This window comes from Pocillopora damicornis, chromosome 11 (genome assembly GCF_964200805.1).
Source record: "Pocillopora damicornis chromosome 11, jaPocDami1.2, whole genome shotgun sequence".
Lineage (NCBI taxonomy): Eukaryota > Metazoa > Cnidaria > Anthozoa > Scleractinia > Pocilloporidae > Pocillopora > Pocillopora damicornis.
In genome coordinates, this window is record NC_142680.1 from 11,779,592 (window position 1) to 11,807,543 (window position 27,952).

General features: G+C 37.8%; 3 protein-coding genes across 3 annotated transcripts in view; all 3 read right to left on the reverse strand.

Moving 5' to 3' along the window:
- LOC149037552 (endoplasmic reticulum metallopeptidase 1-like) overlaps nucleotides 1-27,952 on the reverse strand; it is a 130,787-nt gene that overhangs the window by 19,170 nt on the left and 83,665 nt on the right. The gene's annotated exons all lie outside the window — the stretch shown is intronic.
- On the reverse strand, nucleotides 579-27,833 carry LOC113664473 (inactive tyrosine-protein kinase 7). The gene is made up of 23 exons (XM_089187847.1): nucleotides 27,644-27,833; nucleotides 24,226-24,498; nucleotides 23,458-23,778; nucleotides 23,009-23,275; nucleotides 22,711-22,835; nucleotides 12,951-13,110; nucleotides 12,084-12,332; nucleotides 10,572-10,817; nucleotides 9,905-10,189; nucleotides 9,001-9,282; nucleotides 7,751-8,035; nucleotides 6,707-6,988; nucleotides 6,041-6,142; nucleotides 5,679-5,694; nucleotides 5,180-5,370; nucleotides 4,635-4,751; nucleotides 4,323-4,507; nucleotides 3,855-3,974; nucleotides 3,476-3,552; nucleotides 3,335-3,375; nucleotides 2,752-2,848; nucleotides 2,315-2,411; nucleotides 579-1,530 (listed from the first exon to the last, which is right to left on the reverse strand). Exons 1-23 carry the CDS (start codon nucleotides 27,831-27,833, stop codon nucleotides 1,378-1,380), a joined length of 4,161 nt encoding a protein of 1,386 aa, XP_089043973.1. The 3' UTR covers nucleotides 579-1,377.
- Nucleotides 13,368-22,617, reverse strand: LOC149037555 (scavenger receptor cysteine-rich domain superfamily protein-like). Its single transcript, XM_089188344.1, has 5 exons — nucleotides 22,551-22,617; nucleotides 21,513-21,686; nucleotides 16,023-16,295; nucleotides 15,205-15,528; nucleotides 13,368-13,666 (listed from the first exon to the last, which is right to left on the reverse strand). The coding sequence occupies exons 1-5, from the start codon at nucleotides 22,615-22,617 to the stop codon at nucleotides 13,368-13,370; spliced, it is 1,137 nt and encodes a 378-aa protein (XP_089044470.1).

Consider the following 27,952-nt stretch of genomic DNA (forward strand, 5'->3'; position numbering starts at 1 on the left):
AATGCTTGCGCATTTTCCCTTGGTCAAAAGGGTCATTTCCAGCTTTCAGTTCGTATGCATTGGGGATACGCATATTTTCAATTAAAAACATACTTTAGTACGCACCGGAACGTTAAGCATTATCTATTTCTACTAGAGTGTTAAGGATGATATTTTCACTCGGTTTTGTTGGGGGTCCAAATCCGCTAGGACACCGGACCTACATGGGAATAATTTACTGATTACCCTTTTTCTTGTCAAGAACAGCGTGAAGGGACGGGTGGAGGGAAATCGGGATACCAACCTCCGAAGGATGTCTATGATACACACTGCGACGCTGGTATCGATTATCTCTCGAAGTCTTCCATATTAAATATGGGTATTACGTCCAAGCGTGAGCTGCGCGAGGCAGTAAACATCAACAAACCCGTAAAATGAACTCGGAGTTAATTAGAAAAAAACTACGAACGAACTGTTCCAATATGTCCTTTAAAAGAAAATTGCGTTGTATATGATACAAGATTAGGTGTTTTTCTTTCTTCTGTGTATATCTAGAGCGGCTTAAATAGTGATATAACATTGTGAATACCGCCATACGGTACGCTTCTACTCTTTTATTGCAGATATCAAATAGAGTGTTTTACAAAATTTTAAATACAGCTTAGTGTGTTTCGATAATGTACAGAAATAAACGCTTATCCTTGCTCTAGCGACATTTCCACTTTGAAGTAAGCGGTTCATTTCATCATAGTAAAGGTCTGTCTATCAGCCACAACCCCTCTGAATAGCGCTCTCTGTTTCTTGCACGAGTCGAAAATATTGGAATAATAACTTGATTAATTTGATTTTAGAATCACTCTATTGAGACGGTTTTCTCCGTTTATGAAAAAGCATTTAACAATAACAACAAGAAAGTTAGAGTAAACATACCGATAGCGATGTACTTTTTTTTGTTTTCTGATACCAATGACACAAAATTTAAGCAATTTACGACCCATGTAACACCATATTACAAGACATGTCACCAGTCTCGTCGATAAAGGACACGCTACTGAAAGATCCATGACTAAATCAACACTAAACTACTAAATATCTTATCAGGACTATATCACCAGCAGGGGACACCTCAATAACATGATTGCTAACAACTAGTCGTCTTGTTTTACCAATAACCTCCTTTTTTAAATATCCGGACTTTACCAGCTAAATCGAGTTATTTATCAATTGCGCCTTAAGAAAAAACTGACTTAAAGGTGCCTCATCGAGGAAACAGCTTTGATTTATTATAACACAATAAGGCCCTTAAATTATCACCGTTATCACCAGTACATATTTTCTTCTAATACTTTATGCACTACAGAGTGCTTGGTTCCTAAGTAATATTCAGAATGACACTGTCTAACGACGGTCGCTAGCCCACTTTCCTAATCTCTTTGCCGCGGCGTTCCCTAGAGGTCGTGCACTTGGTTCGGCATCTTCACCTCCGAGATCTTCAACCTTGGAGTATTTGGTCGTGTCATAAGATCCCATGTCGAGCAGGTGCAGATATGTCTAAAGGGGAAAGCAATAGGAGAGGATTTTCACGATCGTCACAATGTTCTCTAACTTCAAGTCAAGAAGAAAATTTTAATGACTACTTCAAAGCACAGAAATGATCCTCGCTTTAAAGGCACAGAGTAATGCGTTTTCTTAGGCAGGTTGGTTGGTAGGTAGGAAGTTATGAATGTAGATGAGTAATTTGGTATTTTCAACTGAGTTAATAACGTGACGTATTGGCCACCGTAAAGAGTCTAAAAGCTGACGTTTCGAGCGTTAGAACTTTGCTATTTGCGCTGACGAAGGGCTAACGCTCGAAACGTCAGCTTTTAAAATCTTAAAGGTGGCCAATTTACGTTATCAACACAGTTGAAAATACCAAATTACCCTGTTATACTCTCCCATCAACCTTTATTATGAATGTAGATGCTCAGGCACTTTGGAAGGGAAGTAGCAGGAAGGGCGGAAGGAATGGTGATAGATGGGTTCCTAGGCATGGGACATCTTAGCGCGTTTTATGTTTGAATGTTTTAAAACTTAAAAAACATCGATAAGCTGGGGCAAATAGTAAGAAACGTAACTACAGGCAGGAGCCGTCAAAATGAAATCTCAAGGCACTGAAATTCCCGCAAGCGGCCGCAGCCGTAGTTAGAAGAAACCAATACAATCCTAAATCACTTCCATTAATCTGCTGAAACCAACTTTGAAAGAGTAGTGGTCTATGAAGTAATTTTGGAGGAATAAATAATCTTACAGGCCTACAAGAACGTCAAGGACTTGTTCAAATCGTGCTACAAACCTCTTCACGAAGGTAGGTATCCATTCTTCTTCGAAGGTTTTCAAAGGGAGGACGAAAGTCGGGGTCAAAATTCCAGCACCTTTTCATTATAGCATACCTGGAACAAAGGAATGATGGTCAATACTGGACTGTGGTTTATGTAATATGTGATAAAAGTCAACCATTACAGAAATCTTAAGAGAGCCCTGGGCAAATAATGGCTGATATGATGAGAAATGTCTAGCTGTTATAGCTGCAAATTCATCTTTTCAAAATTCTTGAGTGAAAAGACAACTTTTAACTGAACAAACTGGTGACCACTGTTAAATTTGTTTCATTTAGCAGAGCTCAGTAACGGAAGAAGAAATCAGATTATACGAGAGAATGTGTTTTTCATCGGGGTTAGGGGGATTGGGCGATTTAAAATGGAACATGGCAACTTGAAAGGCAAGACTCACAGTTTATCATCAACATGATCGGGCTTTGGAAGTTTGTATCCATGCGTGACTCGTGCAACCACATTCCCTTCTGTCCATCCCTCATATGGAATTCCTCCTGCGAAGAAATAAACAAATTGTGGCCGTGATACACCCGAATATTTCGTTTAAAAATGTTGAGATTTAAATCAGAGAGATCCACTTCTAGTGCTTGACAGCAGCATTCGAAACTTGATGTTTCCTAGCCTGATGTTTTATGTAATTGATTACCACTTTTCTGCCAAGTAATTTGAAAGGTTTTTCGTCATTTAAAGTCGAACACAAAATGCCAATCGTCTTGGGTGATAGCCAGGGCAAGGAAAGTCCTGAAACAACGGTTCTCAGTTACAGAGAATGAAACTTCGACAAGCGGAGCAAAATTCATCATTGAGATAAACTTTGGCACAACAAGTTTTTCTGCCACAGCTCATCAAACTAACGTCTGCCAATTGGGTCCTAAAGGCATTGACATTACTAACGAGTTCCAAAAACGATACCTACAACATTTCCAGACATAGACGGACGGGAAGTATAAATATTTTTTGTTGAACATAGTTTGACTTACCAAGGGTAACTATCTCATACAGGACGATTCCGTAAGACCACCTGAAAAAATTTCGAAAAAGTCTTGCCGAGATATTCTCTAAGTGAGCATGTAAAGACAAAAACTAAAGAGAGGGCCAGCTCAGTGCAAAAATATACATACACGTCACTCAACGTGGAAAGTCCAGCGAAATTTCCCAACAAAATCTCTGGTGCAGTCCATTTGATTGGCAAACAGCCCTGCAACGACAGTTTGTTTAAAAATAAGGGTTTTAATACTAGCGAGTTAACAAAGGACATGCACGTAAACGTGAGGTGGCTGGTGTACCTCTTCCGAGACTTTTATGGAGTGTCAAAATTTAGCAAACGTCATAAATTTAAATGATAAAGTCAACTAACTCAATTGTATTCTGTGGCATGGCAGAACGTGGAGCTATCCTCAGTTGGCAGTTAAGGTGAATTTTAGGCAGAATCAGAGCTAACCTTAGGAATCTGTTTACAAGTGCCACCGCAAAAAAATTAAAGCAAAGACGATCTTCTACCTTTTTGGCATTTCCATGACCGTATTTGAAGCTTTGATATGCCATGCCAAAGTCGGTCACTTTGCACACATAGTTGTTATCAAGGAGGACGTTTCGAGCTGCCAGGTCACGATGGATTATCTACCCAAAGACAAAGATCCAAAATGTAAACTTAATAACAAATGCATATCTTTTGTGAGATCTACCATGACCAGAGGGAAAATTATACAGACGTTTGCATGGGTTGTAAGAACTATTGTTCCTAGGGTGTTCATTACAGACCAAACATATACCAGAATGACTGCGACATTAGGTGACCCACTGACAACACCAATGGAACTCTTGAGAAATATTGAGAATATGAAACCTGCTTCCGAAAAGATTCATATAATTTAGATATATCTATATTCAAGCAACTCAAAAGGTGTAACAATCCCTTACAGATATTTCTGCGGTAAAATTGAATGTAGAAGTATTTTAGTTACTTACCCCCCTTGATCCAAGGAATACCATACCGGCGGCGATTTGTTTGGCAAATAGCACAAGGTCATAGTTGTTCAAAACTTGAGGCCTTCCTTCTCCAAGATAATACCGATCATTAATTCCTCGGCATTTTCTCATGTAACCAAGCAGGTCGCCACATGGCAAATGTTCCATGATAAGGATCGGATGAACTTAAAATAACGAAAAGAAGGAACGAATCAGTAAAAACAAACAAACAAACAAACAAGCTAACAATCTCATACTCAGTTGAAATATTATTGCATATAATAAGAATGACGCCTTAAACTTAGCATGTACCTTGTCTAGTGACGCAGCCGATGAACTTCACTATGTTTGGCTGATGGCTGTCACCGAGAATTTTTCCCAGCTCGATCTCTCTCATCAAACATTTTCTTCCTTCCTCTCCTGCGGTGGCTACAATAAAAAGGAAATACTTTATAACCGGGGAAAAAAATCCTTATTGACGAATTTTTCCGTGCTTAAGAAGCGAAATTTCGGGTGAGGATTTAGACCTCACATCTTAGGAGGTCTTTGAAACCCGGTTGTTGGAGTTCACAACTGCAAAAATGGAACCGGTCGGCGAGCGAATCCTTTCGAGGAATTCATATTTTCTTTGCCTCACGATTGTGGCACATGCCTGCCATCTTCAAATTTTTTATTGCTATCGATGCCTCTATTGTTTAATTGTTGCTTTTGTTATAAAAAATAACTTTGCACGAATCTCTTAGAGCGCCTTGGTCAACCTGAGATAAATGATTACTGGAAAGTGCAAAGTACCCTTGGCAAGAAACGCTAAGTACCCACCCACGTGCTTTGAGGAGAGATAGTTGAATGGATCTTACGTGTAAAGCATTTAGCAGCAACTGTACGATTTCCAGGTCTCCCATTTGGAGAACTAAGAAGAGCTCTCCACACTGCTCCAAATGCCCCTCGCCCAATGACATCTTGAAGCAGGATACGGTTCACTTCAATTTCCCATTCATCCACTTCTACATTCAACAGCTCCATCTCAACTGTTTCCCCTTGATCAGGACTAAATTTTATGAAAATCATACAATTTCTATTGATAAATCAAAGTGCACGTAATCAAGGAAAAAGAAGTTACGCAAAAGTTTTGAGTCTCTAAATTGTTTGACTGACTTCTTCAATTTCTAGAGATAAAAAAAAACATTTTCTTGTGCAGAAAAACTAAAATTGTAGAACTACTCGTTTACGCAGACTACCATTCTAGTTCACTTTCCAAATGGAATGGTTGACATGACGGTAAGACTTAAACCCAACTTCAATTTCAGACAAAAAAAAATTCAATTTAGTGAATAAAAGGCAAACTAATTGACTTACAGAGCCGTAGCAGCCGCTGTAGGTCCAAATAGCAAATCAAAGGAAGAAATAGAGAAGGAAAAAAAGTTCTGCCTTAACTTGAATATTTAAATAAAAATGTCATGCACTTTGATCAGTGGTTAATAAAAGATTATAAATCAGATAAGATGGCAAGACAAGAAACAGTACAAACATGCCAATAGTGCCTCAAAGGTTTTCTTTTTCCTGCAAACCGAGATGATATTAATACCTACCTACTAGCGAACTTGAGGAGAACAATTGGAAGTAAAAGTAAACGTAAACTGGTCCAATTTTTTCTTCTCACACAACGTAATATTCTCTGGAAAAATTACCCAAAACAAAATATGAAGAATGAACTTTACCTGTCCTTCGACGTTTCCAAAAAATGCAGCCTATGAGCAAAATAACAATGACAGCAGCCATTGATCCAACAATATAATACCACACCAGGAATGAACTCACAGCTGTTGGTGTAAGTTAAACGAATGGTTCTTAGCCAAATGACAAAGGTAGTAAATGTGATGATAAGGGAAAGGTTGTTACACAATATTAGCCAGCTCCTCTGGATACTATTTTTCGCTAGAGCTTTGCTGGCTCATTAGAAATGGCTACTATTTTAAAGCAGAGATTCAAAGAAAGATAAATCAAAACTATATAGAGAAGACCTGGCTAGAATCTTGTTTTGAATTGAGAAATTAACTGCCTTTTTGTTCAATGGATATAGAGCAATTCCCCTTACCAAATAGGAAACAAACAAAAACGATGATAATTATTTGGGTATCTAAAGGGAGGTTCTACTGTATCTAACAGGCCAGGGGACCCATATTTTCATTACAAGCTTACACCCAACATCCATACACGCATTCACGCACAAAAAAACAACAATAAAAACAAACACAGGCGAAAAAACAAACAAACAAACAGAGAACAGCAAATAGCGTGCTTAAAAGTTTCAGGTTCCATCAAGTCCAATGATTTACTGCTGGTAAATTTTAGATTGTTTCTTCACTACAATACTGCCAACTTACAGTTGACTTTTATCATCACAATGGAGCGGGCCACATTTCCTAATCTGTTACGGGCTTCACAGGAATATTCACCACTGTCGTCCTCCACAACCTTTGCAATAATCAGATAACTTGTAGTCTCATCCAATTGCGTATCAATGACTGCCCGTTCTTTTATCGGGTCTCCATCTTTTTTCCAAGTGATATTTACTGTTGCTTCATTGACGCTGCAAGTTAAGCTAAGCTTATCACCTTGAGTGAGTGTTGGGTATGGTTTTGGACTTACTTTGGCAGTGGGTTTTTCTGTGTTGAGAAAGAGATGATGTATACATTACTTGGTTTTCATAAAAAAATTCACTCAAAATAACTCAGTAAGGTAATTATCAGAGAAACTAAGCGATCTGAAATCAACCCTCCAAATGGTACATGCGGGGTATGACGTGCCAATTTGTGTGAAACTTGGCTTCAAAAAGGGTTTGAAATGCTTACCCAACATGTTTCTGAAGATTTTCCAAAGGGTCTCAGACCCCATTCAAAGATGCTTCCAAATAAACCGAGACCCGGCCCTTTGTTTTTTTTTTTTATAAAGACATATTGCCCAATACAAAGCTACAGATCATCACAATGATCAAAAGCTTTTGGGTCACAATGATCAGAGTGACCATAACAAAATGTCACAAAGTGATTATATGGAAGAGTCATCTTAAACAACTGGTAAATGGTGCATGTGCAACGACTATCCTTCCCATAATTCATAACGGTATTTTTCACTCAAGCTTGTATTTGCATTCTTTAACTCTATTGTCTTAGAGAAATTCCAGGGGTATTGCGACTCCATCTCATTCTTAACAAGCTATCAGTTCTTCTTGGGCAACCTCTAGCCATCAGCCACCATTTTCACCTCATAAGGTATCATTAATTATCGTTGTTGCAACGGATCCATCCCCATCATTACCCTTATTGCTCTTAAAATTAAGATTACTATTATTATCATTATTACAATCATCACCATCCTTGTAGTATTATTATCATTATCATCATAATCATTAAAATTATTGAACCTACCAAATACTTGAAGTATTGAGGAATAACTTGTTCCATTTGCTTTGTTTTTTGCTGTACACTTGTATGTTCCTTCCATTTTCTTTGTTGCGTTCTGTATTTTCAGGAATGATTCCTGGAATGAGTCTCCCTTAAAATTTTTTTTATTGATCCCCAATGGAAGTTTACCGCCATCAAATGTCCAGGTAAGTTTTGGTGTTGGAACACCTGTGGCATGGCAAGTAAAGTTTACTGGGTCTCCATCAATAACAGATTGGTTTACCGGAGACAGTTTGATCTGAGGACACACTGAAAATAAAAAGAGCACCACTGATGTTCAACAAATGTTCTCAAGATACAATCGAATAACCACAAGTAATCTGGCAGTAAGAAGAGCAAATTTGGGAGTCTCTAAGAACATGAATTTCCTGAGGTAAAAGAATCACATGTACACCGTACACAGGAATAACTTGTGAATATTACCGGCATAAAAATATTAATTTATACTCATATGCAGAAGGTAATTTTCCATTCATATAAAGATATCAAGTTGAATGACGTATCCTAATCAAAGACAAATTTATAAACAAATGAATAAACTTGGATTGTGGAAATCCTATTCAAATGTCCAACATAAACAAAAGCGTCTTCAAAAAGCTGCTATCTTTTCCTTTGAAGTTGAGTTCAGCTGGTCCAGTCAAGGGCTTTAACTATCGCACGGCAGTACCGCGCTCTTCAATGAGAACTAACCAAGCAACGTTTGTAAATCTTCATAAAATGATTTTGATTTACCTGTGACATCGATCCAGGAGATGTTAACTTTTCCAACCTGATTTTCAGCAGCACATTCATAGAAACCTCCATCGTCAAAAGGAACGTGCTTAATAACTAATATATTGTTGCTATGAAGAGCTTTTCCATTTTTTAAGCTAGATTTTTGCCTGCTCATTGCCTTATGAAAAGGTAAATCAGAACTATGAATAAATGAGCTACGCTATTCAAATCTTGTTTTGAATTGAGAAATAACCTTCAATTATTGTAAATTGGATGAAGACCAATGGCAACACCCGAATAGAAAACAAACAATCATGAGGATATTGCTACAAATTATTCGAGTCTCTACAAGTTGGTGCTACTGCTTCTAAAAGCCAGTGGACCCATATTGTAAATTCTGATTTACATTTTCCTAAAAAAAAATTGGAAAAGGAGCAGTTTCATCGAAAATGAACGACCTTTAATGGTTAATGGTAGACACTACAATAATAATAGCTTACGTTTGACTTCTATCGTCACATTGGAGTGGGCCACATTTCCTAATCTATTACGAGCTTCACAGGAATAGTTACCACTGTCCTCCTCCTCAACTTTGGCAATAACCAGATCACTTGTTTTCTTATCCAATTGCGTATCAATGACTCCCCTTTCTTTTATTAGGTGTCCTTCCTTTTTCCAAGTGATATTCACTGTTGCTTCGTTGACGCTGCAAGTCAAAGTGAGCTTATCACCTGTGGCGATTATTGATTGCGAATTTGACGTTATTCGAGCAACGGGTTTTTCTGTGTTGAGAAAGAGAAAACTTGCAATTTAGTCTAAAACAGCTTCACTGATAATATCTTAGTAACGTAATTATCATGGACACGAAAGAATCCAAAAGCAACCCTCTGAATGAAAATTGTAGGGTAAATGGTGCTTCAAAAGAGTTTTTTTAAAAGGTTCAATAGCGTTACCTGGCTAAAATGAGCAGGGTGACCATTGAAAAAATGTTGCAAAGCTATCACATCAAGGAGTGATGTAACCAAACTATTGGTGAATTTCACATGTGCACACGACGAGTACCTTTCCAAGAATTCATCATTTTCCCCGGATTCGTTAAACCCAACCACGTAGCTGCTCACATGGGCTTTAGTTTCTCACACAATTTCCAAAATTATGTTCGAAAATCAATCTCAAAACGGTTATTTCTAAAACCATTCTTAACAAGCTCTTGGTTATTTTGATTGACTCTTAGACTAATCTCCATCTCCAACTTACCGGTACATTCTATTCACTAGCAAGGGAGATAAGCTCAAAAGATGAAGGCATCATATATAATCATTGTTTACAATAGATCCATTATCATTATTATCATAGATATCACTAAAAATTATAATTACTATCATTATCATTAGTATTACCTACCAAAAACGTGAAGTGTTGTGGAGGAACTGGTTGTATTTGCTTTGTTTTTAGCTGTACACTTGTATATTCCTTCCATTTTCTTTGTTATATTCTGCATTTCCAGAAATAATTCTACAAATGAGTCTCTCTCTAACTTGTTTTCTTTAGTACCCGATGGAAGTTTACCGTCATTAAATGTCCAGGTCAGGTTTGGTGTTGGAACACCTGTGGCACGGCAAGTAAAGTTGACTGAGTCTCCATCAATAACAGACTGGTTTATCGGAGAAAGTAGGATCTGAGGAGAAACTGGAAATAAAAAGGGCACCGTTAATCTTCAATCAAGGTTCTCAAGATAAAACTGGACAACCACAGGTCATTTTGCAGTAATTAAATATGACAGAAGGTTTTTTGAGTCTGCTAAATACGTGCATTTTCAGAAGTTAGAGATGTTACCCAGATTCTGTACATAGGAATAGATAGGGATATCACATTTCAAATGGGTAAGTTAGACCCCTAAATATATTAATACCACGAAAACTTTAGTTTATACCAACATAACTAAGGTGAGCATCCATTTCCTATAGATATCAATCTTACTGAGGTACCAGTAAGATTGATATCTAGACATGAATCTGTCTAAGACAAACCAAGCACCATTTGTAAATATTTATAAAATGATTTTGATTACCAGTGACATCGATCCAGAAGGAGATGCTAACTTTTCCAACCTGATTTTTAGCAACACATTCATAGAAACCTCCATCATCAAAAGTCATGCGCTTAATAACTAATATATTGTTGCTAGGAAGAGCTTTTCCATCCTTGTTCCAGTTGACAAATACTGGAAGACCACCCCTTGTAAAACAATATGTTTCAAATGTGGAGTTCAGTGGGACTGACAGATTCTTGAGTTCAGGATTTAGATGTGGTGGAACTACAAAGAAAAATTTAAAATAAAAGTCACGATGAGATGATATTAGCAGACACAGAGAAAATATTGTCATGGCAAACGTTTTGTTTTGGTTCCAACTCATTGCTCCAGCCAATGACTACCAAATAGCAGCCGTGTAATATAACTAAGCTAAGAAACTACAAGTTGGAAGCAAGCACCACACTTCTCAGTTTACTGAAGACGGATTCAACTACATGCTAAATTGAGAGAAAAATATTTCCTTTTGAACTTGTCAATGATCGCAAATCACTCGTGACTCTTCGCTTATGGATCAAGCTCGGAAAATTAATTACAAACCCTTAACAACTAGTAAGGGTTTTCCTAAAAGTTCATTAAAATTCCTGGTGGAGATTCAGGAATGAGAGTGAAGACTGTCATCCTCAGAGACTTACAAATGATTTTTCACGGCTAACCACCAATACAACCGCATCATTGCCATATGGAGTTTGAAATTTAAAAGTTAGCAAAATGTAGTGTTGTGGCAGATTCTTTGAGACTGATTTGTGAATAATAGGAAACCACGAGAGATTTTTCGGTCATCAATCAAGAGGAACGTAACAGAAGTAACAGAAATTAGTTACTACCACTTATCAACTGTTAATTTTTCTTATAAGTTCAACACTACATCTGTGTGGAGAAAGGGGGTAAGTATCTAAAAAAACTTTGGTGCTGCGTCAGTGGGAGAGTATAACAAGGTAATTGAGTGTTATCAACTGAGTTGAAAACGTAAATTGGCCACCGTAAAGAATTTAAAGGCTAACATTTCAAGCATTAGCCCTTCACCAGATTAATTGGAGGAATTGTGGATTGTGTGTGGGTTTATATGCAGAAAATAGAGCTACGCTATTGGTGGGAATATAGTGATGAGAAACAAAAATAAATTAGTTGAATGAAAAGCGCTCAACTAATTTATTCGTGTTTTCTCGTCACCACATTCCCACCAATAGCATAGCTCCACTGTCAGGCACCATGCAAGCAAGGCCTGTCATCCAAGAGGATACTACAGAAATGATCTTGCTCGACTAACCAGCAGTACATATGTATCATATCGATTTGTAGTTCAAAATTTTAAAGTAAATGTTAAAAGAAGGAAGAGATTTCAAGAAGAAAACCCTCCAACTAGATGGAGGTATTTCCTCACTCAAGACTGGCCAGTGCCTTAACCCACAGCAATTAGCCCAGAGTCTATCCCACCGCAGCTTACACAACTGAATGATTTAAAATCCAGTTTTAGACTTGAAAACTTACCTTTAACAGAAATATTGATGTTTTCAGTAGAAATTCCTCCAGGATTTTTCGCTTCACAGGTATACAGACCTGTGTCTTTCTCTGTTATCTTATGAAAGTAGAGAGACATCTTGTGTCCTTCAGATAAGTTATTCTTAAGCCAGGTTATCTGTGGCTGAGGCTGACCTTGAATGATTTTACAAGTCAAAGTCACAGTGTCTCCTTCTCTGATTACATTGCTTGCTCCTGAAATTCTCACCTCTGGTCGAACTTTGAATAAACAAGTAAAAAAGTTAAAACACAGTGGCTTTAGTTATACACACATAATACGAATATCCTAAAGGGCAATTTCCTTTTGGGTTACTAACATCAGTCTATAAATTAGACAATGCATTTTCAACTGACTAATTTGAATAACCAGATGAAAGTCCTTTTCGAACGGCTAAAAACAACAAATCATTGGAACATATAAGGTGACCTTGCAGAAATGCCTATCGGCAAAAAATTAAAAGCCCTTCAAAAAAAAAGTAACAAAGATTGTTTTAACCTCAATAAATGAAATCAGAAACCCATCTTACCAGCATTATCTTCATGCAACTGAACTACTTAATGACTAAATTCTTAAGATCAGCTATTGATAGTTACCTATGATGTTTAGCTTCATCTTTAATATATTTTAGACTGCATTTTGTACTATTCATATTTTGAGGTAGATATTTTAGTCATTTAAGTTTTTTATTTTGTATTAGTCTGTGTTCCCTTATTAGCGTGGATTCCTCGGGCTTCATGAATTGGCACTGAAATAAAGTTTTTATCACTATTTTTACTATTATTATGTGTTGGTATAATGTTCCAACCAGTTTCAGATTTTTCCAATAACTCACTCACCTATAACAGACACATTTATGCTTTTATGTCTGCTTGTGACCCTTTTTGATCCTTTATTTTGTGTCATGGTACATCTGTATGTGCCATTGTCTTCAGGGTGAACAGGATCAATCTGTAGACTGCCACTGGGAATTTGGGTGAATCTCCCATGAGGTACTAACTTTTCTCCTTGTTTCCTCCAAGTTATCTGTGGATGTGGTGTTCCTTCAGCACCACAGTTTATAGTACCAGATGTGTAAGCAGTGAGGCTCTGCTTGTCTCGAGTGTTCTCAGTGAATCTTGCTGTTGAAATAAATAAAGAAAATAACCACTTACTGAAGCCGTAATGAAGAAAAGCTAACTAGTCCCTATTGCGTGTCTACATTGTGAGTGCTGGGCACATTTACTGCTATGTTAAGTTACTCTACAATGAGGCAATTAAGGTCTTCTAAATGTGTTGAAAAGGAATTTCCTACCATTAATGTAAACCGTGTAATACTGAACATATTCCAGTCTATTGCATTCATATGTTCCTCCATCAGACAACTGCACATTTTCTATGACCAGTTTACCATCTTCTGTGGTCTTGACCCTCTTAGAAGAATTCATCCCTTGCACCTTTTGACCATTTATTAACCATCTTGCAAAACTGGTTTTGTTATGTATTGAGCAGTGAAGGATTTCATTACTGCCAATATTAAAGTAAAGTTTCTCTTTTCCCAATACTTGTTTGTTATCTGAAAGAAATGTTTGCAAGTAGCACAATTATCAGTTCATTCTGTCTCAGTATTTTGGAATTAGTTAATTTCAAAACTAATAGTATCGTGATCTTTGGTGTTAAACTTTAAACACGTGACTGTTCATGAGGACCAGTCACCTTTAGGAATTTCCATCTCGGCATTGGCCGTTTTTATGCTAGAGACGTTAAAGTTGTCTAAGACGTTAAAGTCGTCTCACCGTTTTTAACTCGTGAATTGCGCGCATGCGCAAGAGCGAGTTATAGGTACGATGTGGGGAATAGCATTCGCTCGCTCGCTCGCTCGCTCGATTGGTCGATTCCTGTAAACTTTTTTTAGATTTTAGGCTTTTGAGTACATTTGATAGTTTTTGGCGAGCAATAAACAGACGAAATGGCGACCTTTGTTGCTAAGAATAGTGGTGGGGTGAAAAAGAAGCCAATGATAATCTTAAAAGAGTTTTTTTTTCGTTTTAGTTTCAACAAGCGGCGCCAGCGACTGGCAAGCATTCAAGGATTCACACTGAAATAACAACAACCTTCGTTTTTCATAAAATTGTAATTTACAATCCTTGAACTTGAAAACAATCCGAAGATTCATTGAAAATATCACTTACTGCGAAGCGCTCGGAGTTTACAGATGTTCAAAAGCTTTTTCTGTTATAGCGTGAGATTGAGGACAAAATTGATCATTACGTTTCGTCGCATGTGTTTTTCCTGTGTGAAGCAACAAAAGATGCCGGCGACTGACTAAATAACAAGTTAACACGAAAATCAAATAACACTTAGACAAACAATTTTAGCTACCGATTTTCAGTGAATTTTTAAAGAACAATTTTCTTGTAAGTTTCAAGACAATTTGAAGATTCAACATATATACAACGTACTAAAATGCGAAAATTACACACCACAAAATTGATAAATAGGCCTGAAATGAAATTCTATCTTGTTATTGATTATACGTTGCCTAGCACGTGACTTAAATCTACCCAGGCGGAGATCTAAAATGACGGTGGCAGACTTGGCTTAGTTATATCACTCAAAACTCGTTCCCGTTTGTCTCATTTGATAAAGAGGGAATCGTTAATGTTTTCATTAAGACAGTATTGCCTTGACTTTCTAATATTTACAACGAAAGACAGTAAATTTCACTTTTCACCCACATTTACTTCCAACCTTTTCTTTTGAACCAGAAACAAAAATGATAGACGTTTAAAACACATTACATCATCCACCTTGTTAAATGTAATAGCATGATCATTTCAATTGTAATGCCTTCTTGTCCCAACGTTACTTTGTTTCTTTGCTACATTAGCGAACACTGAACTACTGCTCGTACTCTAGATGACAATCAACCACAAAATTCCCTAAACCAGATAACATTAAACATAATCTCAAAAATCATGTGTCAATTCACGAGTTTGCTCACAGAGCACTTTGATTATACTTGACGTTAAAGTCGTCTCGAGATGACTTTAACGTCTTAGACAACTTTAACGTCTCTAGCATAAAAACGGCCATTGATAATGCCTTACTTACTTGGTTGACACAATGCTTGAGAACCTTTGCCATTTCTTTGACATTGACTGGGGACATTTAACTTTCCATCAGTGCGAGTGCAAGATGCAAGTTCATCCTCCGCTCCAGTGCAGGAAACATTCGCCATTACAGAATTAGTGTTTCCATCCTCTATGTTTGAGCCAATAAATTCAGCAAGGGCGTCTTCAAAGCCAAGTTGACGACAAATAACTTGGGCATCATTGAAATCCCATCCATTGGTACAAATTTTTCCCCATTTCCCTTTGAAAAATACTTCCACTCTACCACCATACTCTACGTTTGCATCATTCAAGCGAACGGGAACTTATAAAGTCACAAAATATTGAGCAATTAGTAAAGGTAAGTTGTACAGTGAATTTATGAAAAGATGAAATATGAAAGAAAGGACATAGCAGGATTATGAAGAAATTTAACAGTTTAATATGTTCAAACAAGTTTAGAAATCCAATTCGGTTGTACGGATTCTTTGATGGGCAGCTGTACAGGCATCATTTTGGGGCCTTTTTTACGCCTTCAACAGTTTAAACTAATCCTCGAAAACAACTAATGGATTGAAATTAATGGATTGTCAATACCAATTGTCAATATATGTCACTTTTTTTAAAGAGCGGTCTTCGAAAAAACACTAGTACATAATCAATTACCAAAGCAAGAAAGGATGTTTTGACGAGGTCTACCGCTCGAATTATGATGAAGTCTACAGGGGTACCCAGAATAGGATGTACAAAAGAGAAGACTGAAACAGATCTGACAACAGATCTGACAACAGATTCCAAAAATGCATAATTGATTAATACCATTGCAGAATTGCAGTTTGTTTGAAAAGCTTTCTTCACATTTAGTCACAGTGGTGGTGCAGTTGAAATTAATGGATGTCTCTGATACATTGCCACTGTCTTCATACCATCTACCATAATCACTGCTGTTAGAGTATCCCATTGCCATACATGTCAAATCTACTTCAACTTTACTCCATGTACTGGTGCAAAGCTTTTTCCAGCTGCCGTTTGTATGGATTTCCATTGTACCAACCGATGGGTTGCTCTCCGTTTTAAAGCGCAGTGGAAATACTGATGAAAGAAATAATACAAAAGTATAGGTATATTTTGAGAGGCTCTCTTCAAGATTCTACAAATTTTAATTATTTTGCTGATGATTGCCCCAAATAGGTACTTAGTTTCATATGTATGCCAATTTTTGGTATGTTAGAAACATAATCGTCAGCCCCAAAATGGTATCTTTCAGGATCAGTAAAAAAAAAGAACATAATTGGTACTACTCACATCAGACATTCCATACTATTCTATCAAGAAACTAGATATTTCAGTTGTGATTGACAGGTAATTTAGCACTAAATGCTTATTGACGACAACATTGAAAACTGTAATGAGAATAACAATATAAATGAGGATACTTACATCACATAAACATTTGCAATAATAACGTTCGGGTTTGGATGATAATAATAACGATAACGATGATGATCCTGATCAGGCCTTCTTTTCACTACTACTTAAGCAGTGTTCATTACTGCAAAGATCGCTTTCATTCATGTCTTTAACCGCAGTTCAAATATATGACTTCCATATATTCACAACCGTTTATTCACCACTTCACGGGTTTATTTGGGACCAACACATTGACTAGCTCCCAGTTGGCTTGTTAGCTCAGTTGGTAGAGCACTGCACCGGTATCGCTGAGGTCATGGGTTCAAATCCCGTACAGGCCTGAATTTTTTTCAAGCCTTCTTTTCACTACTACTTAAGTAGTGTCATTACTGCGAAGATCGCTTTCATTCACGAGTGTGAGGATGATAATGATAATAGTAATTTAAATAACTTTATTCAAGCTGCGATGTAATGCTAATGCTAATTTTGGGCGAGGTCAATTTACTAAGATGTAGATTAAACGGCAAAGGCTTTCAGCCCTACTTAGCCTTTTTAGTGTGAGGTTCAACTATTATTAGATTTCGGACCATCCATGATATCTGTATTTCAATTAATGTTTTCCTTTTTAAGAGCGTGTCCACGAGAGCACCGGGAAGTCGTGCTACATGCCATCTCACCGATTTCAATGAAAATTTGCCAGTTTAAAGGGTCTACCTTAAAACTAAAAAAGACAAACCGGTTTCTGTTTTGGTTTTTTCCGGGGGGAGATAGACCACCCCCCGGTTTTTCTTGGTTTTCACTAAGGAAATCGCTTCAAAATAGGTAAAATGTATGAAGCTCTCACTGCGATGGTATTTAACCAATTACTCTAAGTATTTGCACACATATTTTTAAATCCTTAGTTAATGTCCGCCGCAAGTATCAGTGAATTTGATTGACGGCTTGTTAATCAACAGAAGCAAATATACGACTGCAAATTTCCCTTGATGAAATCCTACTAGTTTACTCCCCTGTCCAGCACACGTCTAGGAGATAATTATTTGCTTTCTGAGAAAAGGTGGCTGTTTTTTTGTGTTTTCCAAAAAGCCCATCAAAAGTCCACTTGGCTAGTTAGGGATTGTTCCTCAGAATTTAACCTGAGGTCCGACCTTGAACGTAGCTATCCCCTATAGAATGGCAAGCCGGTCTTCTTCCATTTCCTCTTGAACTTATCATAGGCGGATTTTTTTGTCAGCTTCACTGTGATTGTCTTTCTTAGGATGCTTTTGGATGACAGCCAACGACTGAAACGTCTTGATGTATCCTTCCTTTTAGCAAGAATATCTTGCTTTCTTGTTCTGTCTGTGACGGATTGGGTATAGTTCTCGCGATGACCCGCGTTCAGAGATCTGTGCTCGTTGCTGATAGTCACCCGCTTCTACGATTAGTTTGCTGAAAGTTTCTAATGTGATGAGCCCAGCGAGACCCTGAGGTGCTCCAAACTGTCTCAGTTGGTCTGTGCTATAAACTTGTCGCAGTTCGTAAGTCAGAGGGAGGATCGCCCGCCTCTTTTTATGTGAACGCCTCTACAGTACCTGCGTATCCCTGGCAATCATATGATATAAAATTCATCTCAGTCACAAATCACCAGTTAGGAAAACTGATGTTCAGATAAGCGCTCTTCTTGCCCCTCTTCCTTATTCATTGCCGACTCTAAGATAGCAGTTACAGTACGCGTTCTATTAGGTTTACAGTCACCTTGCCACCAGGAAGACTCGCCACCAGCTTTGATTTCTTCTGCCATCTTCAGATTCACCTCTCTCAACTTTAGGTCTCCGATTTTTATGAGGAGGATACTGGCATTTACGAACCAGAGGGTCTGAATCTCACACCAAGTTGTGCACGATATTTGAGATATATCGTGAAATCGCGGCCTTCGTAATCTCCAAATAAGCCAATACGCGCTAGAATAAGCTTCTTCTCGGACGAAACGCATGTTTGGGATACATCAACGTCTCTCAATTGTTTTTTTAAGCTGTATACCCACGAATTTAGAGGTATGAGCTGTTGCCGTCCCTGGCCAGTGGGAGAAAAATAACATTTGGTTCTACAGTTAGTTGCAAATGAACAAGACAACTGCACCATCTTGACTCTATCAATTCGAGTGTTAGGTTGAATTGGGGGCTTTTTAGACACTCGATTTCTTATATGGCATCATTATGAAGACGGAAATACAACTGATACACCTACACTACATAGGATTAAAAATGTCTGTTGCGCTGTTGCCAGAAGGAGGAAAATATTACCGGGTGTAAACTCTTTAAGAGTTTCAGAGACGTTTCAGAGATGCCTGTCTTCGGCTGTCACAAAAAATTGACCCCCACTTAAATTTACTAGGAAAAATGAACTTACCATCTCCTTGTTGAAAAAATTGGAATTCATTTGACCAATGCGCCGGTCGTTTCAATTTTTCAACAGTTCATAAATTGAGCAATGAATAACATGTTTTGAAACACCGTTCGGAATTGGCCTTTTTTTTCTCCGTGCAAATCTAGGGTCGACAAAGTTTTTAAAACATTTGACAAGAATTTCATGGGATTCACCTCGATAATTTTCGTCGGCCAGAGTCAAGACGCGCCAAGCTACTGAAGCGACATCGCCCTCCAGTAAAATAATTTTCCAAAGAATAAATGTGGCGAGTGTGAGGAAACGCACATTTTTTTCATTATTTTGATCAAAGCCCAATGATATACCTAAATTGGTACTTACGGTATCAAACCATTGATTATGACAGGGTGAGCTTAATTTTTCTGTCGAGGTCGACGTGACTTCACATTAAAAGCGTTTTTGACGGAACAAACTAGTGAGCATCACTGCACGAACTGAGAAAGTAAAAACTTGTATTTATCTCCCACGCGTTTCGTCTGACAATAGTAGACTTCATCAAGGATTTTTTCAAGTAGTGTAAATAAGCTTGCTCATATTCAAATAGTAAATAAGTTGTCTCTTTACTATTGAAGCCAATGGATAGAATTCGCTAGGTGTGTCTACGGTGTTATAAATGCGTGACATTTTCCGGACGTTACATGTACGAGTAGGTGATCCGTTTGAGGGTCAGATTTAGTGTTAATATCTGACCCCTCAAAATTACGCAATGTCTCTCGTTTACAGAGGTCTAAGAACGTTTCATTACATGGATTTGCCTTCTGCGGGTAGAAGGCTACAAGCGAATTTCTTAGGCGTAACTGCCTTTGATTTCTCAATTGATGTTGTAGCAAACACAGTTTTTGAAAGTCACGAAACAAAAAAACTTATCAGGACCTAGTTTCATGTTCAAATGAAAATAAATAGCAAATAAAAACACATTCTCTTAAGAAATAAAGTTAGAAATAACTGGGGTTCTCTGAAGCAAATAGTGATAGAAAAGGGTTTAAGTTCTGATCAATATTGACTTTTCATAGCCTTCTTCCAAATCTGAGGGAACGCACTGAGGGAATAAAAAAAACATAAATGTGTGATAATGCAAGGAAGAGAAAAATACAAATAAAGAAAAAGGAGAAAACATAGGAACCCGTGTTGCAGCATGCAGATATCTTTTGAGTCAGACCTACACACCCAAGCCCGACACCACCCGGAGAAACTCAAAAGAGTGCTGTATATGAACTGGCTTGCACGTGCACGCAGGAAAGGCCATGACAGTCAGCGAAAATAATAGCAAATGCAGATGATATTTGCAGTCAAAAAAACAGGAAAATAAGATAACAGAAGGATTAAGAACTTTCTAGAAGTGTCTTCTTGAAAAAAAAAGATAAACAGTTTTTACCTCTCATGAAAGGTCACGCAGTCACGCTACAAATACTATTTCTAAGCGCGGAAATTCTTGATGGCGGAAAGTGGAAAAAACATTTTCTAGTCTTATTTTCTGGAAACATGGCGCAGTTAATGAATTTATGGGGCTATTGATATTTCTTATCAAATAAAGGGGGCAGAGTTTCTCACCCGCGGTATGGAAAAGCCGAAGTTGTTACACTCGAGAACTTGTACGTCCACAAGTACGCGACATTTGACTTTAAAATCTTCTCTCCTGTTACAGTTTCCTTATTGTAAACTGTGCAAATCTTCAAAGTGATAAACGACAGGAGAAAGAAACGCTAGGATTTTCTCTTCCATTTTTCGCCTACATGCATCTCTCTAAACGTGAAATTTTCCATTCCTACAAAAATCTCAAAAGTTTTTCACATTTTTTACCTTCCTTGATCAATCATCTTGTATAAAGAGCTAAAAAATGTAGGTTTATTCAGTCAAGTGACCGCCTAGAGCAAGAATTGCGTGTCAGGTGTAATTGAGAGAAACTCGTCACAATCGCAGATTTTAAAAGGCATCCAAGACAAAAATACGGTAGTGCGCAAAGATTTTTTTGATGATTTTCAGAGATGAAATAATGGGTTTTAAAGGGTAATTAAGATTAGTGTTGTAGCTTTCTGGAAACGAGAGATATTTGACCTCAAAGTTGTCAAATATTTGGATGAATCGAAAAGTCCAAAAACACAGTCGTATATTTGCCTTTGCTGTTTGACAAGCCGTCAATCAAATTTACTGATACTAGCGGCGGACATTAACTAAGGATGTAAAATATGTGTGCAAATACTCAGAGTAATTGGTTAAATACCATCGCAGTGAGAGCTTCATATATTTTACCTATTTTGAAGCGATTTACTTAGTGGGGGGGTGGTCTATCTTCCCCCGGAAAAAAACCAAAACAGAAACCAGTTTGTCTTTTTGGGTTTTGGGGTAGACCCTTTAAACTAGCAAATTTTCATTGAAATCGGTGAGATGGCATGTAGCATGACTTCCCGGTGCTCTCGTGGACACGCTCTTAATTGAAATTCACACGCAGTGATTTCGCTATCTATATGTTACCTTCGTGGCAGCTGAACATTTTGTTACATTCCCTTACATGTGCTCTGCTCCCATCACAGTTTTTCCCGCCATATGCTGGTTCTGGATTGGAACATTCTCTAAACCTTATCTGTATGCCACTGACTGTTTTAGTGCAGATACTCCAGGGACTCCATCCATTCCAACCACCATTGACTAACAATGTTTCAATAATAAGCAGTTGAGAAACAACTTTAAACTTTGCCTTTGGAAGAAGCTACTGTGATCAGGGTGTTTTCAGAAACTATTTGTTATAAATGTAATGTAAAGCATCAATTTGATACGTAACTAATAATGTTAATTGAAACGGGTGGAGTGCAATTTGTATAGGTAATCACATGATTTTGAGTGCAATTTGGAATAAATAAGCACGAGTAAATTTTTTTAAAGACTAACAAAGTTGTACGAGCCCGTAGGGCGAGTGAAATTTGTGGTCTTTGAAAAAATTTACAAGTGCTTATTTATTCTAAATTTCACGAGAAAAATAATGTGATTACGTGTTAATAATATACATGGAAAAATACGAGATGGATTATCATAACTAAGCATCGGCAAAGCGCGCGCATCAAGTGAAAAAATTATTTATTTAAACCATGCGTTCGTTCAAAACAACCGTGTACGATCAAAACAATAATATGCAATGATATCTTCACATCTTTACGGCACAAAAAAGTTCAGAGTCCGGCTAAACAGTTCAAGGAATTGTTCAGTCTGTGTCCCAATCACTTTCGATGAGATGGAATCGTCGTTTCCGAGGTTTAACCATGTTTGTTTTTAATTTCGGCGTTGAATCGCTCGAGCAAAATGTTAAGCTGGGTTGGTTCGTAATTTTCGATTTCCTTAGCAATTCCCTTCTCTAAACACCACTTTTTCCAAACTGACAACCAAAATGCAGTGCATTTTACAGTGTTTGCGTTGTTTGAGCTGTTTTTTTGCCGCGTGGTTTCAAAATCGAACGAGCGCGCAGCGTGATGATATAATGACCCAACCAGTTTCAGATTTTTCCAATAACTCACTCACCTATAACAGACACGTGTATGTTTTTATGTCTGCTTGTGATCCTTTTTGATCCTATATTTTGTTTCATGGTACATCTGTATGTGCCACCATCTTCAGGGTGAACAGGATCAATCTGTAGACTGCCACTGAGAATTTGAGTGAATCTTCTCCCATCAGGTACTAACTTTTCTCCTTGTTTCCTCCAAGTTATCTGTGGACGTGGTGTTCCTTCAGCACCACAGTTTATAATACCAGATGTGTAAGCAGTGAGGCTCTGCTGGTCTCGAGTGTTCTCAGTAAATCTTGCTGTTGAAATAAATAAAGAAAATAACCACTTACTGAAGCCGCAATGAAGAAAAGCTAACTAGTCCCCATTGTGTGTCTATATTGTGAGTGCCAGGCACATTTACTGCTATGTTAAGTTACTCTACAATGAGGCAATTAAGGTCTTCTAAATGTGTTGAAAAGGATTTTCCTACCATTAATGTAAACCGTGTAATACTGAACATATTCCAGTCTGTGGCATTCATATGTTCCTCCATCAGACAACTGCACATTTTCTATGACCAGTTTACCATCTTCTGTGGTCTTGACCCTCTTAGAAGAAGCAGAATTCATCCTTTGCACCTTTTGACCATTAATGACCCATCTCACAAAACTTGTTTTGTTACGTATTGAGCAGTGAAGGATTTCATTGCTGCCAATATTAAAGTAAAGATTCTCTTTTGCCAATACTTGTTTGTTATCTGAAAGAAATATTTGCAAGTAGCACAATTATCAGTTCATTCTGTCTCAGTATTTTGGTATTAGTTAATTTCAAAACTAATTGTATCTTGATGTTTAATGTTTAACTTTAAACACGTGACTATTCACGAGGACCAGTCACCTTAAGGAATTTCCACCTCGACGTTATTAATATCTTACTTACTTGGTTGACACAGTGCTTGAGAACCTTTGCCATCTCCTCGACATTGACTGACATTTAACTTTCCATCAATACGTGGACAAAATGCAAGTTCTACCTCCTCTCCATTGCAGGAAACATCCACCATTACAGAAGTAATGTTTCCATCCTCTACATTTGAGCCAATGAATTCAGCAAGAGCCTCTTCAAAGCCGAGTTGACGGCAAATAACTTGGGCATCATTGAAATCCCATCCATTGGTACAAATTTTTCCCCATTTCCCTTTGTAAAATACTTCCACTCTACCACCATACTCTACATTTGCACCATTCAAGCGAACGGGAACTTATAAAGTCACAAAATATTGAGCAATCAGTAAAGGTAAGTTAACGGTGAATTTATAAAAGGAAGAAATATGGATAAGAGAAGGAGACAGCAGGATTAGGAAGAAATTTAAAAGTTCAAGGTGTTCATACAGGTTTAGAAATCCAATTTAGCTGTACGGGTTCTTTGATGGGCAGCTGTTCAGGTATCATTTTTGGGCCTCTTTACGCCTTCAACAATTTAAATTATTCCTCGAAAAAAACCTAATTGTCAAAATATATATCATATTTTTTCAGAGAGCAGTCTTCGAGAAAACACTAGTACATAATCAATTACCAAAGCAAGAAAGGATGTTTTGGCAAGGTCTACCAATGGAATTATGATCGAGTCTATAAGGGTACCTATAATAGGATGTACAGACTGAAATAGATCTGACAAAAGATTCCAGAATGCATAATTGATTAATACCTTTGCAGAATTGCAGTTTGTTTGAGAAGCTTTCTTCACATTTAGTCAAAGTGGTGGTGCAGTTGAAATTAGTAGATGTCTCTGATACATTGCCACTGTCTTCATACCATGTACCATAACCACTGCTGCTAGAGTATCCCATTGCCATGCATGTCAAATCTACTTCAACTTTATTCCACATACTAGTGCAAAGCTTTTTCCAGCTGCTTTTTGTATGGATTTCCATTGTACCAACTGATGGGTTGCTCTCCGTTTTAAAGCGCAGTGGAAATACTGATGAAAGAAATAATACAAAAGTATATGTATATCTTGGGAGGCCCTCTTCACGATTCTACAAATTTTAATTATTTTGCTGATGATTGCCCCAAATAGGTACTTAGTTTCATATGTTAATACCAGTTCTGTGAGAGTTAGAAACATAATCATCAGCCTCAAATTAAATAGTATCTTTCAGGACCAGTTTAAAAAAAGAAAATAATTGATACTGCCCACATCAGACATCCCATACTATTCTATCAAGAAACTAAATATTTCAGTAGTGATTGACAAGAAATTTAGCGCTAAATGCTTACGAATGACAACAGTGCACACTGTAATGAGGATAATAACAATATAAATGATGATACTAAAGTAACATAAACATTTGCAATAATAGTAATAGGGATTGTATGATAATAATCAGGCAGTGTACACACTCTGATTGTGTTGTATGATAGTCGTAAAATGAAAAGTGAGTCATTTACATCCTGTCGCGGTCGAGTGAACATCTCTGGTGGCAGCAAGATAGCGCATTGAATGTAATGGGGATTCACTGCTGTTGCCATTCTTTTGAAAGTTAAAAAGCGTTGGCAGGCCTGCCCAACTCCTGTTATTCCTTCGTGACAAACTTGTTGTTAGGAGGCAATTGAAGAGATTCAGAAAGAATTGAAACTGCAGCCTTGGCCAAGAATCTATTCATTTGGCAGCAGTTACACTCACAGCCGATGGCTGTGTGAATAATATAAAATTCCCGAGTTATTTAATAGGGAATCAACCCTTGACATGCAAACTCATTAAAAAGAGACAGCTACCTTCTCATACGAATTATTTTTCATGTCATACACTTAAAGGTGTAATTACGGGATTCACAAAAGGAGAAGCGTTACGCCTTCTAAGACCAAATTCGTCACGCTCAACGTTTAATAAAAAAACATACAGATTTTCAAATATACTTAAAAGAATAGAGAATACTTAAAATAAGGTTTTGAAAACCATATCTCTGGAGTTATCTTCTGTGGGAGAGACAGTATATTTGAAAACAAAGAAAATAGCGCGCGCACATGAAAATATTACCTTTTGTAACACGATCTCATTCGGCTTTGCTAAACCTCAAGAACATACAGACAGGGAAATTACACCTTAAAAACTAACCCTTATTATCACATCACAGAGGCAAGTCATTAAAAGATATATTTATAACAGCTAAGTTTTCAGGTCAGAAGATTTAAAAACACAAGCGTTCATAAGCCTATCAACACCTTTTCACGATCGACTGCATTTTGCTTTCCGGCTTACCTGGCGTGTCGCCATATGTATTGTAGAGTTATTCAGTGGCCAAGTGACTTCTTTCATTGCTCTAATTCAACTGTCCTTCATTCAGTGATCAAGATAGTAGATTTACCATACAACACTCACGATTAGTTAATTTGCTTCTACTTAAGAAAGTAGATTTACTACACAATTGAGTATACAATAGTAACGCTGTGTAACGCAACAATAGGCCTTTTTTTGGTCATAATCGGTCTCAAACACTAGCACTTAAAATGCGCGAAACACGTGTACCGTTGGAGAGCGTTTGAGAGTGTTTAGTCAGAGCTGTTGAAGAAGGATCAAAGCGGCCATCCAAATCTTTGAAAGGCTCCAAACTACGACGTACATCAAATTTGACCTTTTCGAAAACTGGTCTCAAATTACCTACTAAAAAAAACAGTGATTGCGTTTGTCCTTGAGAACCATAGAATACGCAACAAATACGTACAAAAAATACTTTTACACATTCAGAATAAACCAGGTTATATTTACCTATGGTGAAAGGAAAAAGGAGCGGCCTAACTTTTACGGAATGTTCAGTCAAAATCTGCCGATTTCTGCCGCTTTCACCGCCATATTGAAAATAAAGCTACCACAATGCAACGCAATCGGAGTGCGCACACCGCCTGGATAATAATAATGATAACGATGATGATCCTGACGATAATAATAAGTGATAAAATGATAATGATAATAGTAATGAAAACAACTTTATTCAAGCACAGGCGGCCCAAAGTCCAGCTGTGAGATGATCATCTTACGCAATAACAGTCGTGGCGGAATTATAAGAGTTTGTATGGGAATATTTACGACCGCTCTATGGAATTAAAAAGTACGTCGAATTCACAGTAAAAATACCTCACCTTACTTCCACAGCGTATCACTTGTTATCTGACCGCTTACTTCGATGAAAAGAACCCATTTTAGCGAGTTGTCCATTTCGAGGTTTTCCGCGTACATAAGAAAAGCCCAAGGCTGAACACTCCATTTCCGAACGCCCGATCCGAGAAGCGAAAAATCCCAGCGAAAAATGGCCTTGCTTGGTAACTCTGCCTCCTTTTTAAACTGGGCCTGGCCGGGGACCACACCGTAACTTAGCACCCATGGTGCTGGTCCCTGGCGATATTCAATTTGAAAAGGAGGCAGGGCTACCAAGCTGGTTCTCAACGGTCGTGTGTCAAGGTTGATGTGAACGAAGGCTGGCAGAAACCTCTTAACTGGACATTTCTGAGGCAAACTGCGGTTTAGCGTCGGTTGCATGGGAAAGATTGAGTTTGTAGTGAGTTGAAATGAAACCAAAGTATATGTGCTAGGATTCTGCGTTGGATTTGTGGCCGCCCGGTCATTTTGCGCTGGAATTTTTCGCTTCTCGGATCGGACGTTCGGAAATGGAGTGTTCAGACGTGGGCTTTTCTTACGTACGTGGGAAACCTCGAAATGGACAACTCGCTAAAAGGGGTTCTTTTCATCAAAGTTAGGGGTCAGGTAACAAGTAATACGCTGTGGAAGTAAGGTAGGTATTTTTATTGAGAATTTGACGTATTTTTTAATTCCTTCAAGCGTTCGTAAATTCCGCCATGACTGTTATTGCGCAAGATGATCATCTAAGAGCTGGAGCTTGGGCCGCCTGTGATTCAAGCTGCGATGTAATGCTAATGCTTATTTTGGACAAGGTCAATTTATTAGTATGTAGATTAAACGACAACGGCTTTTGACAGGACTTAGCCTTTATAAAATGTGGGGTTCAACTATGATTAGACTTCGGACCATCCATGATGTCTGTATTTCAATTAATGTTACCCTTTGTAACTAAAACTCTGAGTCACTTATTTTACCATCTGTATGTTACCTTCGTGGCAGCTGGACATTTTGTTACATTCCCTTACAAGTGCTCTGCTCCCATTACAATGTTCCACGCCATATGCTGGTTCTGGATTGGAACATTCTCTAAACCTTATTTGTATGCCACTGACTGTTTTAGTGCAGATACTCCAGGGACTCCACTTACTCCAGCCACCATTGACTAAAGAATAAGCCATTAAGAAACAACTTAAAAACTTTAAAACTCGCCCTTGTAATCCACCCCCTCAAGTTACATTGCAGCTCTCTAATGCTCCCCAGGATGACAAGCCACCATCAACTCTCATCATTTCAGAGG

Coding starts and splice junctions, on each gene's coding strand:
- LOC149037555 (XM_089188344.1), bottom strand. CDS start 22,617: ATGAAACAAAATATAGGATCAAAAAGGATCACAAGCAGACATAAAAAC. Junction 21,687..22,550: donor CATACACGTGTCTGTTATAG/GTGAGTGAGTTA, acceptor AAACATTGTTAG/TCAATGGTGGTTGGAATGGA. Junction 15,529..16,022: donor CAAACTGCAATTCTGCAATG/GTATTAATCAAT, acceptor TGACTTTATAAG/TTCCCGTTCGCTTGAATGAT.
- LOC113664473 (XM_089187847.1), bottom strand. CDS start 27,833: ATGGCTTATTCTTTAGTCAATGGTGGCTGGAGTAAGTGGAGTCCCTGG. Junction 10,190..10,571: donor CTTCTGGATCGATGTCACTG/GTAATCAAAATC, acceptor TTTTATTTCCAG/TTTCTCCTCAGATCCTACTT. Junction 2,849..3,334: donor GTATGAGATAGTTACCCTTG/GTAAGTCAAACT, acceptor ATTTCTTCGCAG/GAGGAATTCCATATGAGGGA.